The sequence below is a fragment of the Pempheris klunzingeri genome, chromosome 4 (assembly GCF_042242105.1).
Source record: "Pempheris klunzingeri isolate RE-2024b chromosome 4, fPemKlu1.hap1, whole genome shotgun sequence".
In the NCBI taxonomy this organism is placed as follows: Eukaryota; Metazoa; Chordata; class Actinopteri; order Acropomatiformes; family Pempheridae; genus Pempheris; species Pempheris klunzingeri.
This window is the reverse complement of record NC_092015.1, coordinates 1,536,535-1,551,534: the sequence shown is the minus strand read 5'-3', so window position 1 is coordinate 1,551,534 and position 15,000 is coordinate 1,536,535. Positions and strand designations below refer to the sequence as shown.

General features: G+C 43.7%; 1 protein-coding gene across 1 annotated transcript in view; it reads left to right on the top strand.

The window, feature by feature from the left end:
- The window catches only part of timm50 (translocase of inner mitochondrial membrane 50 homolog (S. cerevisiae)), a 38,586-nt gene that overhangs the window by 15,696 nt on the left and 7,890 nt on the right, over window positions 1–15,000 (top strand). The window contains exons 5-8 of the mRNA XM_070828682.1: window positions 8,517–8,575; window positions 9,212–9,331; window positions 11,419–11,523; window positions 12,472–12,570. Coding sequence (XP_070684783.1) covers window positions 8,517–8,575; window positions 9,212–9,331; window positions 11,419–11,523; window positions 12,472–12,570 — 383 coding nt within the window. The remainder of the gene's footprint in view (window positions 1–8,516; window positions 8,576–9,211; window positions 9,332–11,418; window positions 11,524–12,471; window positions 12,571–15,000) is intronic.

The window sequence follows — 15,000 nt, the reverse complement described above, 5'->3', positions numbered from 1 at the left end:
TTAAAGGTTAAACCTGTTTTTGATCACATCCTGGTGTGTGTGTGACTGGTAGGTAGTAAAAGTGTTGGAACTGGTCCAGTAGATCACCTCAGCCAGCAGACACCAAACGGGCTGCAATGGCTGCAACGTGATCCTTTGGGACAACTGCACCTGATCACGGAGTTTTAAACACACCAGACTCCATGGAGAAATTTTAATTTTAGCTCACAGGACACAGGAGCTGCTGGTCTATTTCTGACTCAGTTGGTCAATTAATGCCATTGATTGTTACACAAATATTGTGTTGTCTCTGAACCAATCATTAAAAACACCAAATCACACAATTAAACAAGCAACCAACTGAGGCAGCAGTGGACCAGCAACAACGAGGTAAAATTACTGTTTTTGTGAATGGAGTCTGGTGGAGTGATGTAGCTCAGATTGTTATTCTGAGTGTCTGACAGCATTATGAGTTACTTTGTTTATGTTATTTATTGTTACACAAATGTTGTGTTGGATCCAAACTAACCATCTAAAACAGGAAACTCACTCAATAACACAAACAAACTAACCGATAGAGCAGCAGCTCCTGTGTCCTGTTCTCTAAAATCCCTGTTTTAGTGAATGTAGTCTGGTGTGTGTGCTGTTTGTGGTTAAACCAAAAGGATCTTCCAGGTCTCTCTCTGTAGGGATCCTTTCCATGATGCTGTCACACACTTAGAATAACACTCTGAGGTGATCTACTGGACCAATACCATAACGTTTTTAAGCATTTTACACCTAAAATATGTTAAATCAGAGCCCAGGTTTAAAAATATCTTCCTTTAATGTACAAAATCAGCACAGGATCAGTTGTCAGTAATCAAAAGTGTGATGTTTAGCTGGATAAATTGATGGATGATGAGCTCTTGCATCGACACAGACAGATGATGGAGTGTGAAAAGACTAAAGCAGCGTCCGAGGCGTCGCATCTTCAGATCGATCTGCTGCGATTCGACTCCCCCTCTAAACGAGTTCTGATCGCCTGCTGCTACCAATAATCACTTCATCAATAGCTCTCTCTCTCCCAGAGGTGCAGTCTGTCTCCTGCCTGCACCCGTCCCTCCTCCTCCTCCTCCTCTGTCACTCTATCCATCATAAAACACTCCCTGAGGTCCACTTTGTCCTCATCTCACTACAAACCTCCATCTCCTCACCCCGCCCTCTCTGTCTGTAACTTTACCGCCTCTCCTCTCTCTCTCTCTCTCTCTCTCTCTCTCCCCCCCCGTTTCCTTTCATCGTCCTGTCTCTATCTCTCTGTGCATCTGTCTCCATCTCTGTCCCACTTTTTCTGCCTCCCCCCTGAGGTCCACATCTCTTGAAGCTAATGTGTTGTTTGCGGCCGGCGGCTCTTTAGAGGCGAAGCGAAAATTGTGGAAAAAATGAATGAAGTCTGGTGAGGACGGGCGGGCGGATAGAAAGAGGGAGGATGGAAGTGTATGTGTGTGTGTGTGTGTGTGTGGATGGACGGACAGAAGGAGGGAGGGAGGGAAGGATTGATTGATTGATTGATTGATTCATGGACAGGAGGAGGCGGGACTGGGGAACACTGATTATTGATGAAGGGATTATTGGTATCAGCAGGCGATCAGAATTGGCTTAACAGGGCTGCTCTGTCCCGGCAGATCGACCTGATGTAAACACCACAGCTGTCACACACACACACACACACACACACACACACACACACACACACACACACACACACACACACACACACACACACACACACACACACACACACACACACACACACACACACACACACACACACACACACACTCTTCTCCAACCAGAATTAAACCAGAACAGTGAATAAATCAGTGTTCAGTGTGTAGGAAAGACTGATGTCTGTTTATTTTTAGTTTATTTCGCTTGTTTCAGTTTGTAATTCCCCCAAATTTTTACAAAACTAATACTTTAACTTCCAGTCACATATGATGAAAACATTTAACTGTAAATACTGAACAGTCATAATAATTTAATTAAAATGTATGTCACTACTCCAGTTTCACTCCTTATACTGTAGACATTTGTGTTAATACAATGTTAAATTTAATTAAAATCAAAATTAAATTTCCTTCTATGATCCCTGTCATTTAATCTAGATTTTAAAAAATGAATGAATGGAGGTTTTTGTGTGAAAGAAGTCGTTACAGCCCTGAAAACTTCAGTTTACTACTTAAATGTTAAACTGTGACCCGGATTGTAGCTTTTATTTTGAAATTTCAGTGGATTAGTTTTGTTTTGGTGATTTATTCTAACTGAGACGAGTCGTTTGAATCCCGGACTGAATACCAGAAGTGGCCGTAGCCGACGTGACATCACCTGTTGGTTTGTGCACCGCCATTTTGAAGCCTCTCGTTTGGCTTCACGGGCGTCGCCATCTTGTTTTTTTTTTTTTTTTTTTGGAGCCAAACAATCAGATTGGTCATTAGAAAGAATGTTTTGTCGTCAGGAAGAGTTTTACTCAAACGGCTGTGAGTCAGGACGTCGTCCGTGTGGATTTGAACCTGTGGCGTGATGGTCACATGATGGTGACATCATCATACGATCATTACATCATCAGGTATTGATTTCACTAAATGATGCTGAAGGGTTTTGGCCTTCAGAGCAGCGTCGGCCAATCGAGGCCTCGGGGACCTCTTAGGGGCCGCCGGGGCGGTGAGCTTAGGGACCGGGGCAAAAGTTCACGACCCCCCAGGGAGCGAAAGTGGATAATCTCTGCTCCTTCATCTCCTCCTCCTCCTCCTCCTTCATCCTCCTCCTCCTCACTCTTCTTCCTTCATTCCTTTCTTCTTCTGTCCTTTCTCCTTTAACTTTCCCCCTCCTCCTTCTCCATCTTCTACCTCTTCTTCTTCCATCCTTCTTTCCCTCCTCCTCATCCCTTTGTCCTCCCTTTTTCTTCCCCCCTCTTGTTTCCCTCCTTTTCTCCTTCTCTCCTTTCCTTCCTCCTTCTTTCCCTCCTCTTCTTCCTCTTCACTCTCCTTCCTTCCTTTCTCCTTTCTTTCCCCCTCCTCCTTCTCCATCTTCTACCTCCTCTTCTTCCTCCCTCCATCCCTTTTTCTTCCCTCCTCTTCCTCCTCCTCACTCTTCTTCCTTCCTTCCTTCCTTTCCTTCTCTCCTGCGGTTGCTTCCCCTTTTATTCCTCCTTCCTTCCAGCATTCATCCTTGTTTCCCTCATTTTCTCCTCCCTTCCTGTCAGTTTGAAATACCATACTTGACGTTTGTGATTCTCTGTCACAGTTAATTTAGTTATTTTTCCCATAATGCAGTGGGGCAAGCTTTTCAGGCGTTAGACCTCCTCATCCGACTCCTTTCAGCGGTTCATTGCCGTCTGACCTCCTCCTCACCTGAGCGCAGACGCCCTCAGACACCCTCATTTCTCCCGCTTGCGTCTCGTCTTTCGGTAGTGACCACAGGTGAGGGTTGGAAGGCAGGTAACTCCTCACCACAGCAGTCTGGTGCAGCAGACGCTACATTTCACCCTCGCTGTGAACGACAACCTGAGATACTTGAACTCCCTCGCTTCTGGAGGTCACCTGGAGACCGAGACCACGTTTAGTGTGGACGTCCAGTCACAGCTGATGGAAATGTAGTCAACTGAAGCGATGAGTGACCTAAAAAAAAAGCCAAGCGAGCTCCTGGAGCCACGCCGGCAGTGACGAACACACACCAGGATGCATTTCTGTAACCGTAAAATCCTCCCAGCGGCCTCGTCCTGCTGCGTAAACTCTAATAAACACGGCTGAACGTCCTCGTTAGCTGAAACACTGAGATGTTTCCTCTGCAGTCATGTTTCAGTCCTGTACACTAGATAAAGTTAGCTGGACTGGACTCAGCTTCAGCCTCACAGATCAGCTTCAGGGTTGTTTGGCCCACCCTGGCCCACCCAGGCCCACCCTGGCCCATCCAGACCCACCCTGGCCCATCCAGGCCCACCCAGGCCCATCCAGGCCCATCCAGGCCCACCCAGGCCCATCCAGGCCCATCCAGGCTGGTCTGGAGGAAAACACAAACAGTCCTGATCTGACAGTTAGAGAGGGAGAGAAACGAAGGAGACGAAGAAGAAGAGGAAGAAATGGAGGAGGAAAGGGAGAAGAGGAAGAGGAGAAGGAAGGAGAAAGAAGAAGAGGAGAGCGAGAAGAAGATGGAGAGGGAGACGAAGAAGAAGAAGAAATGGAGGAGGAGGAGGAGGAGGAGGAGGAGGAGGAGGAGGAGGAGGAGGAGGAGGAGGACACTCGCAGTCAAACACAGGCAGCCACTAACAGGACTTTCCACTCTTCAGGGCACAAGGAGGTAATTTAGCCTGTTAGCACGTTAGCCTGTTAGCACGTCCCTGTTTCTGTAGCAGAAAGCTCAGGCTTCGTTCTTGAGTCATACGTCCGTGTTGATGATGTAATTTTAATTAATGGGTGTCGTCACCAGAGTGAAGGTGTGTGTGTGTGTGTGTGTGTGTGTGTGTGTGTGTGTGTGTGTGTGTGTGTGTGTGTGTGTGTGTGTGTGTGTGTGTGTGTGTGTGTGTGTGTGTGTGTGTGTGTGTGTGTGTGTGTGTGTGTGTGTGTGTGTGTGTGTGTGTGTGTGTGTGAAGAAGGAGAAACACCAGCGAGGACACAGACCTCCACTTCAAACCTGTCTCCACCTTTTTTAAAACACATAGTGAGCAGGCAGAGTAAAGGAGGCTGTGGTCCTTCCTCCTCCTCCTCCTCCTCCTGTCATCCTGTTCATCCACCCATCAGCCATCCTGACAACCCCCCCCCCCTCTCCCCCCTGTTAATTAACATAATAAAAGCCTGCTTTAATCTGCCTACACACACTCAGCTTTCCCATTATGGGGTGTGTTTGATTGGGATCCCAGGGGAGAGGTTACTCAACAACCACGCTTACACTCTGAGTGTGTGTGTGTGTGTGTGTGTGTGTGTGTGTGTGTGTGTGTGTGTGTGTGTGTGTGTGTGTGTGTGTGTGTGTGTGTGTGTGTGTGTGTGTGTGTGTGTGTGTGTGTGTGTGTGTGTGTGTGTGAACCATCTTACAGCAGAGTGTGTGTTATCACCCCACTTCATTTCATTATTCAACACACACACACACACCTCCTGTTTATTAAGAGACCTGGAGAGGCAGCTTACTTTAGTCCTGGTGTGTGTTTTTGGACTTCTGAAGTGGGTTTAGTTCCCTTTCTCGTTTGGACCGGGACGTTTTGTTGCTTTAATTTTTAGAAAGTGTTTCAGTTTAGTATTTAATACTCTTAAAATCCACTAAATGTTAAAATCCACTCAAGTGCCTGAACATCTAATGCTTGAAATGACTTCTCTTATGTATGCATTCCCCAACATTTCAGTAATAACATTAATTTCACCTGGAAGGTCTTATCTCTTTTTGATAATGGTCTCTGATCTGAAGGTACATATAGAAATCTCTGTGTTCCAAGTCAAAATCATGTTGTAGTTTTTGAAAACTTATAATATCCCCTTTTTTGACAAAAGTTTCCCAACAGATTTTAAAGGGCAGAGTATCACAAGATCACACGTAACCATAGTTCGATTGGTCCGGTGGGTTCGTGGGTCAGTCTCCAGCAGCCGCCAGCGTTGTCTGTCTGTCTGTCTGTCTGTCTGTCTGTCTGTCTGTCTGTCTGTCTGCGTAGGCTTGTGTCTAACAGGAAGATGTTTACAGAACAAGAACTTTGTGTTTCTTACAATCAAGATGTTACATCTGCTTCTTCAAACACTAGAGGAGACACCAGTCAGTCAGCTCACACTGACTGAACAACGTCTGAGAAACATGTGAAACACTTTATGATTTAAAGTTCTAATTTAACACCAGAAGAACATTTTGTTGTAATATTAATATTCAATTCTAATGTGACAACCTAGTTTTTTTTTTTTTGTTACGGTGCTTTGAAAACGTCACATGATCTGATCCCGCCGGCGTGATCGCTGACCTCTAAGGGTTAAAGGCTCTGACTCTGGTACCGGTACCCGCTAGCAAACCTCAAAAAAATTTGAGGTTTGATGTATTTTCTGGTCTGAATCCCAAGATCCTCCAGAAGCAGCTAAAAAAATGTCTCCTCACTAAGAAAAAAGCAATCTTTTTTAAATATTGGCTTCTACCGAACGTTTGAGATGTCAGAAGTAAAACATGTTTTCAATAAGATCTAGTGAGTCCAAATGTGCTCAGTCGTATGGTTGAGCAGGAGGTTTAGACTGTTGTGGCTTTAAACACTTTCAGTCTAAGCAGGTGTGTTTCTGTGAACAGCTTTATGTGGTGTTGGTACAGGTGTTTGTACATTTTCAGACTGACTGGCTGGAGGTTGTTGGTGTTTCCTCATGTTTTCACTTTGTTCTCATAAATCCGCCCGGGACGGAACGCTTGGTTCTCTGTGTGTTGTTTCTCCTCCAGTTTCCACTCTTTCTTTCTTCTCTCTGATTTTCAGTTTAGCTGCTGTGTTCTTGAATGCTGCATCAGTCACAGCATTTAAAGCTTGTTCCAACTTCTCTGCATTGTTTTTATTCCTTTTTGGCTCATTTTTACACCTTTTTACTGCTGAAATTGCTGCTTCTAGCTGATGTCTGTTTGTCGGGAGGTCGCCTGGATGAAATCAGTGTTTGTGTCCACATCTTTAGAGAAACCAGGATTTATCTCATCACTTTACTGCTGCTAAAGGGGCAAAGAAAAGTACTTTTAATATACTTTTTTTAGTTGCATGAACTTTTTTTCTCAATCTAAATTTAACTGTTGAAATATGTGAAATTCCAGTTTATTTTGACCTCCAACATTTTCTTTTTTTGTGTGTTATAAAACATATTTTCTGTGCGTCCATCTTTAACCTGCTGCTCCTTCATCTGTACCTCACCCATCTGCCCCCACACACACACACACACACACACACACGTATATACACACAGCCACACGTGTGAAAGCGTCGGTGCATCATCACAGCTGGACTGTGGCAGATGGCTTCTGCTTCCTGCTTCAGCACGCTGCTATGAACTCTGGGGTATTGAGTCCCCTGGGACCAGAGCGTGCTTGCGTTAGCGTGTGTGTTTAGAGAGAGAGAGAGAGATGGATGACTAGAGAGGAACCCACGCGTACACGTGTGTGGCTATTGTGCTCCTGTTTGCAGTAGAGAGGCTGTGGCCTCATGGGAAATGAAGTCTTTATTATGATTAGTCATTAGCGCGTTGACAGCTGGAGGTGTTATTAGCAGGAATCGGCTCTCCGGCTTATCAGGTTCGTCATCAGCAGGTCGTCGGCGTCTCTGCAGGTCGAACCAGCGACTCCTCTGATAATAACGCGGCGGCGTCCCGACCAATCAGACTTTATTCTTTAGATTTGACATTAGTAACTAGTGTGGATGTTCATAGTTTATATACATGAGTTTTTGTTGTGATTGTGGCGCCAAACAGACTTCATACTGTGCAGCGTCCCGGGAGGTGTCCAACAAAGACTTTTAAATATATATAAATACAGAAAGTGTATATAGATATAGGAAATATATATATAAAGAAAGTAAAGAACCTTATGCCATCTTTTTAGAGGCTTTTTAGAAGCAGTTTAAAGACCTCTCTCTGGACTCCGAGAGAGTATTTGGGGCATTTTTCTTTATTTTCTTCAGACTAAATCTGGAAAATAAGACGGTGAGAGTGTGAAGTTTCAGCCCTTTACTAGTATTTATCATAAAGCCCTGCTGCTGACGTTAAAAATAAAAACAGAAAACAGTGTGTGGAATATGTTCCAGAGGCTTTAAACAACCGCCTCAACTCGATCTCGACAGCACGGCTTAGCTGGAGGATTTTAATATCCGTGTTTGTGCACGCTGTCATAATCCCTCTCATTTTAAGAAGTCGGCCATTTTGACATAACATTTGTTTAATTTATTTTCTAACTAGAATCTTGAAAACAAAGAATGAGCAAACGAACCCTGGACGAAGACGCTAAATAACGAACGAACGAAGGAATCTTTTTGGGGAACAAATGAACAAATTAAAGATTAAAACACTAATAAAAGAACGAACCCTGATGGAGAACGTCGCTTTATTGATGACTAGATAAACAAACCCTGGAGGAAGACAAAGAACAAATGAACGAACAAACACTGGCTGCAGATGCTAATGAGCTCTGACCAAACACTAAATAATTCTCGAACAAACGATTGAACCCTGATGGAAAACACTAACTAACGAATGAACGAACACACTGAGGAGGAAAACAGTGAACTGGTGACTGAAAGCGAAGCATAAAAGCTTAAAACGGCATCAGTCCGTCAGTGACTGCTGAGCTTGGCTTGGCTGTTCGTCCAGACACGCTCACTGAGATGTTATCAGCTGTTGTCCTAAGGGAGTTGTAGTTTTTAGGGCCCATTAAGACTACAGCTGTGCTCGTTTTATTGTTCTACTCATCGTTTCTACGTCTTTTAAAAATATTTTCTGGTGAATTTAATCGTATATTTCAGACCCTGAGCGGTCTATAGACTCATATTTAACAGTTTCCGTTCCTTCTTTCAGACCCTCCAGTCGTCCAACAGTTGAAAAGGACCTACAAATACTTCAAGGACTACAGACAGGTGAGTGGAAACACACCTGAACTTCAGGTGCTGCGTTTGTGCCCTTGTTTTCTGTCAGTGGATCAAACCAGGAGGATAAAATCATTCAGTTTAGAACAATTTGACTTAATTTAAACGCACAAAAATATCAGGACTGCTCATAACTTTACTTATATAGCGTCTTTATTTATGTAGCGTGCTATTAAAAACAGCTTTACAGTCAAAATAAAGAACAGACGACATTAAAATAAGATCCAAACACTGTAAATATTCCAGTTAAAATACTTATTTACATATATATTTTCACATTTGATGCCAAATTAAATTAGACAGGGCTATTTAAAAGTCTTCCTGCAGGATTCACGTCACAGTTTGGGGGTTTTATATGCTAATGTGGGCGCACCCCTTATTCCTGTTTGGGTTTTTCGGAGTGGCAATAACAGCCAACATGCTAATTTAAACAGAAATTAATATCTGCTGTGTCTTAGGTGGAATATTGTCGTAAATATGTCGGCTGGACTTTCCTCGGGCTTGCCAACTTCCTCGTCTGACTCTGGAAGGTGTAATGACTTAATGAAGGCTTAGTGTAACGGTCTCCTTGTGTGTGTGTGTGTGTGTGTGTGTTTGTTGGTCCCCTGTTGATGACGTCACGGTCAGATGATCATCGAGCCGACGAGCCCGAAGCTGCTGCCCGACCCTCTGAAGGAGCCGTACTACCAACCCCCCTACACCCTGGTGCTGGAGCTCACCGACGTCCTGCTGCACCCGGAGTGGTCGGTACGTCTCCACACACGCTTACTTCACTGCTCACCACGATTTAAAGGACGTTTAAGTCCAGTGTTTTTAAACCTGGGCTTTATCTGTATGTACTCTGGTGTCTAAATGGCTGGTAGGTACTAAAAGTGTTGGAGTAGGTCCACTAAAAGTGCTTGTTTTAGCCACTGAGTGTTATTCTAAGTGTGTGACCGCATCATGGAAAGGATCCCTACAGAGAGAGACCTGGAAGATCCTTTTGGTTTAACCACAAACTGCCGTTATATCGCTCTCTGCACACACACCAGACTGCATTCACTAAAAGAGGGATTTTAGCTCTGGTCCACTGCTGCCTCCATCAGTTAGTTTAGTTGTGTTATTATGTGTTACACAAATATTTAGCTTGTTAGCAATTTCTGCTAACCCTTAAAAACTCCAGTCATAAAATAACACAAACAGACCGACCAACCAAGACAGCAGTTGACTGTGTTCTACAAGGTAAAATCGCTGTTTTTGCGAATGTAGTCTGGTGTGTGTGCAGAGAGCGATATAACAGCTGTTTGTGGCATCAAATCCCACCAGGAGAGTTTTTCCTGCTCAGGTTTAGCTGGTTTGGTCGTTAAACTGATGTTGGAGCTTCCAACAGGATCAAACAGGCTGTGTTTCTTCTTCTTCTGCTTTAAATGTGTTTCTAACAGGATCAGACAGTCTGCGTTTCTTCTTCTGCTGCTTTAAATGTGTCTCTAACAGGATCAGACAGTCTGCGTTTCTTCTTCTGCTGCTCTAAATGTGTTTCTTGGATGTACTTCCTGCTTTGTTGTGCTGCAGCTACAGACAGCAGCTAAAGTCACAGTCAGAGTGTTTCTCCATCCCAGATGAACCTCTGGTCGTCATGGTGTTAAAAACCCTCTGAGCGGCTGACGTCTGGCCTGGTGCCCCCCCCCCATTAGAGAATAATACTGACGTGCTGCTGGAATAAACCACTGACAGTCTGCAGGGGGCTTTTATTTTGAAAACTTTTGACTTCATAGAACAGACAGAAGCAAAGAGTGGATGTAAATGACGAGAAGTGGAGGTGAATCTGGGGGTTAATGGCTTTATGGGGCAGGTGGAGGTTATGGAGTGTGTGTCTGAGGTGTGTCCCAACACCTGTCCACACACACACACAGTTACCTGACAGGTGTGCAGCAGCCATAACTCGACACCTGCCTGCTGTTAAAACACACACAGAAGTAGCTTCACCTGCCCCACCACTTGAACTTTCCTTCCTGTCACACACACACACACAGTAATTGATCCACCTTCTTATATCTCCAATAAGTTGTTGATTCCAGTTGCAGCTGACATCATAAAGCGTTTACAGCTCTTCGCCTCAAACCGTTTTCTTTTCTGAGCTGCTGTTTTTCACCTGGACGTCGTCGTGCTGAAACAGGAGAGAGACACATACGCTCAATTAATCAATCAATCAATCAATCAATGTGTGTAAACCGATATTTTTATTATCAGTGTAAACCGATATTTTATTATCACTGTAAACCGATATTTTAATTATCAGTGTAGACCGATATTTTATTATCAATGTAAACCGATATTTTATTATCACTGTAAACCGATATTTTAATTATCAATGTAAACCGATATTTTAATTATCAGTGTAAACCGATATTTTATTATCAATGTAAACCGATATTTTAATTATCAGTGTAAACCGATATTTTATTATCAATGTAAACCGATATTTTAATTATCAATGTAAACCGATATTTTAATTATCAATGTAAACCGATATTTTATTATCAATGTAGACCGATATTTGAATTATCAGTGTAAACCGATATTTTATTATCAATGTAAACCGATATTTTAATTATCAGTGTAAACCGATATTTTATTATCAATGTAAACCGATATTTTAATTATCAGTGTAAACCGATATTTTATTATCACTGTTAACGGATATTTTAATATTAGTGTAAACCGATATTTTATTATCAGTGTAAGCTGATATTTTAATAGTGTAAGCTGATATTTTAATAGTGTAAGCTGATATTTTAATGTTTGAAATGTTGTTTCTCTGACGGGGTTCTGATTTTTCCCGTCTGTGCCTCCAGTTGTCGACGGGTTGGCGGTTTAAGAAACGTCCGGGCATCGACTACCTGTTCCAGCAGCTCGCACCGCTCTACGAGATCGTCATCTTCACCGCAGAGACCGGCATGGTGAGACACACACACACACACACTCTCTTACCCCCTGGGGGTATCTGGGTGCTGTTTATCTCTAAATAAGCCCTCAGAGGTTTCGGTGTCGTGCTGATGTGAGCTGACGGCTGTTTGATCACATCAGATCTGCTGTTTGCTGATGTTTTGCCTCCCCGTCGCCGACAGCAGGAAGCTGCCCGGGGAAACGTACGATTTAAGAGTCATTTTAATAAAACGCTCACGATCTGATGAGCACATTAACCGGGCCGTTTAAGTTTTCAGCTGCTGTGTGGAAAGTTTGTGGAGTCGCTGGAGGTAAAATCCTCCAGACCGAAGCTGCATCTCCCTCAAAACTCTTCTCCAAGTTATCAGAAGTGCTTTTTTAATCACCAGTTTACAGAGAAAAGAAACTAGAGCTTCATTTGAGAGCGTTTAAACACGTTCGTATTCCTTTAATAGCATTTACGTGCTAATATTAAAGGGACACTTCACCCTAAAATCAAAAACACATGCTTTCCCTCCCAGTAAAGAAGAAGCCAGACGATTATCTTTAGTCTTTGTTGTTAACATCTAAACAGTTTTTAAAGGGGCGAGTAGATTTCTAAAAACAAACGCCTTTTGAGATGCTAACGGGGTCGTCAGACGACGACGCCGCCGCTCCGTTTGTGTGTTTACGGTCGTCCTGAAGACAAAAACACACCGCAGCCAGACGGAATTGGGCCTTCGGATGAGTGTGTTTTCATTATTTATTGATCTGCAGGTTATTTTCTCCCTTCAGTGACTCGTCTGTGGTCTTTAAAATGTGTTTAAACGGAGAAAAATGGCCGCCACATTTTCTCCGACACACCTGTCGAGAAACCGAAGGTGTGCATGAGCCTTTTAACGTTTGAATCAGCTGATGATCCACAGTTTGTTACGGCTGACGATGATCATTATGTCCTCGTGTGTGTGTGTGTGTGTGTCCAGACGGCGTATCCTCTGATCGACAGCATTGATCCTCAGGGTTTCGTCATGTATCGTCTCTTCAGGGATGCAACACACTACATGGAGGGGCATCACGTTAAGGTACGGAGTGTGTGTGTGTGTGGTGTGTGTGGTGTGTGTGGTGTGTGTGTTATTCTATTTGGTCTGGACGTCACGGTAACATTAGAAAAGTTTAAAAATCAACTTTATTGACGAGGACCAGATGTCGATTAAGCATAAAGTTGACTGGTTTAAATTTAAACGTCACAAACGACGTCAGAATCGTCAAGTCAGTGAACGCAACACAAACACACCTTTAACTCAACGTTTGAACACCAAATCTCAACACACACATAAATAATAATAAATATGCTAAATCAGGCTGGTTAGCCGAGTGTGGCTAACAGAGTTAGCACCAGCAGCCTGCAGGTAAACGTCCACACACCTGTGGGTACACACATGCCGCTTTATTCTCACACACACTCTTTCTATTCATATGCTGGTTTTACAAACGTTAGCATTAGCATTAGCATTAGCAGTATTAGTATTTCTGGTGCAGACCAGCGAGGACAGCTACATTTAAAGGACTAGTCCACTAATCGTGTGCATTCCTATGTTAATTTTAGTTTTACAACACCTGTCAGAGTTTTAAAGTTCTTTAAAACTTAAATAGAAAGAAGAAAAGAAACATCCACAGACTTTATTTCCCACATTTATCTCACTTCTCTCCCCCGGCCAAAGGTTGACGCCTCAGTGTTGATATTTAGTGAAGAAACAGGCAGCGTTACCCCCCGTGTCTGCGCTTCATCGCTGCCTTCTGCTGCTGCCATTGATTCCTCCTCCTCCTCCTCCTCCTCCTCCTCACAATAGACCTCCCTCCCCCTCCTCCCCTCTGTCTCCCTCTCAGGCCTCATGAACCTCCCGCCTCCTTCCCTCTTCCTCTTCTCTCCCCTTCCTTCCTTTCCTTCCCTCCTCCCTCATTTCCTTTGCTCTGTTTCTTCCCCCTCCTCCTCCTCCCTCTGTCTCCCTCCAACTGCCGTCTCCCCCTCTCTCTCTCTCTCTCTCCCCCCCTCTGTGAGGTCATAAGGAGCTGGTTAACCTACTTCCCAGAAATAAGACACACTTATCGTCTCATCTCCATAACGCCAAGGCGGACCCTGAATGCAACAGATGCTAAGAGAGAGTTATTAATGCTCCATATGCTGAGGGAGAGTTCCACATGCTGCTGGAGTCAGGAGAAAGTCAGCGAACGCCCCGTTAGAATAAAAACTGTTGTTTACGTCCGTCGATGTGCTTTTCCTGCCATCTGGGGTTTTAATCCGGAAACTGTCAAAAAACGGCAAGTCTGAGGCACAAACACACACAAAAATACACACAAAAACACACACACACACTTAAGGATTCTCTTTAAGGTGTCCTTAAAATGTTCACTTATACATTTGAGGGTTTTCCCTTCTTCAGGTCTTCTTCACTTAAGGAATCTCTTAAAACTTAAAACTAAAACTTAAGGGTCCTCTGACTCAAAACACCCTTAAGATTTTTCCTTTAAATAAAATCAGTTTGCACCTTTAAGTTTTCTCCTTAAGGTGTCCATAAAATGTTCACTTACACATTTAAGGTTTTCTTCTTCTGTGGATTTTACTCTTAAGGAATCTCTTAAACTGTTGAACAAAACGATCGAAGTAAGGGGAAAAAACCTGAGGTACGTCTGAGTTAAAAATGTCCTTAAATAATAAAGTTTCCTTTAAATAAAATCTTAAAAACTCCACTGACACATTTAAGGGTTTTTTTCTTCTCTGGATCTTAAATTTGAAAAGACCTTAGCAACCAAAGTAAGGGAGAAAAAAAACAAACTCAACACGAGTTCACAGCGATTAAAGAGGAAAATGACGCATCCTCAGAGGAGTTTTGGCGAGCAGGAGAACCCGCTTATCGACGAGCGATTGATTGATTGATTGACAGACAGCCAGTGGGACGCCCTGAACACCACAGGGACATTCCCCTTAAAACAGCAGCAGGATTAGACGGCGGCAGCGACGCCACATCAGGGTTCAGTGTGAGGAGCTAACAGGTGATAATATCTTAAGGTTTTTCCTCAACTAAGGGAAACCTTGCAAGGGATTCTGTCCAACACCCTTTAAGGGGAAAACTTAAGGCGTTTTGTGTGACCAGCCCCTGTTGTTTTAAAAATGGCGGCCACCTGACTCCACCTCTCTCTGCGAATGAGGTCAATTAAAACTTGTGATTCGTCTTAATCCTCCGATTTCTCCCTTTCGGCCTCCGTCCTGGATTTGTCGGGAAAAGTCGTGACGACATCGTGCGGCGACGGCAGCGTTTCATCCTCTGCTGCCTCTCGTCGTTTCAATAACAGTAATTCCTCATTAGCCACCGTGTTTGTTGACCTCCTCGCCCTCTCGTGAGCCCGACCATTGTTTGCTGCCCTGCATCTGAGCGTCGGCTGCGGGCCTGAAATGGATCAGACGTCTTATTGTTTGTTGGCTGCTGCCGGGATAAGAAACACAACACAACAGT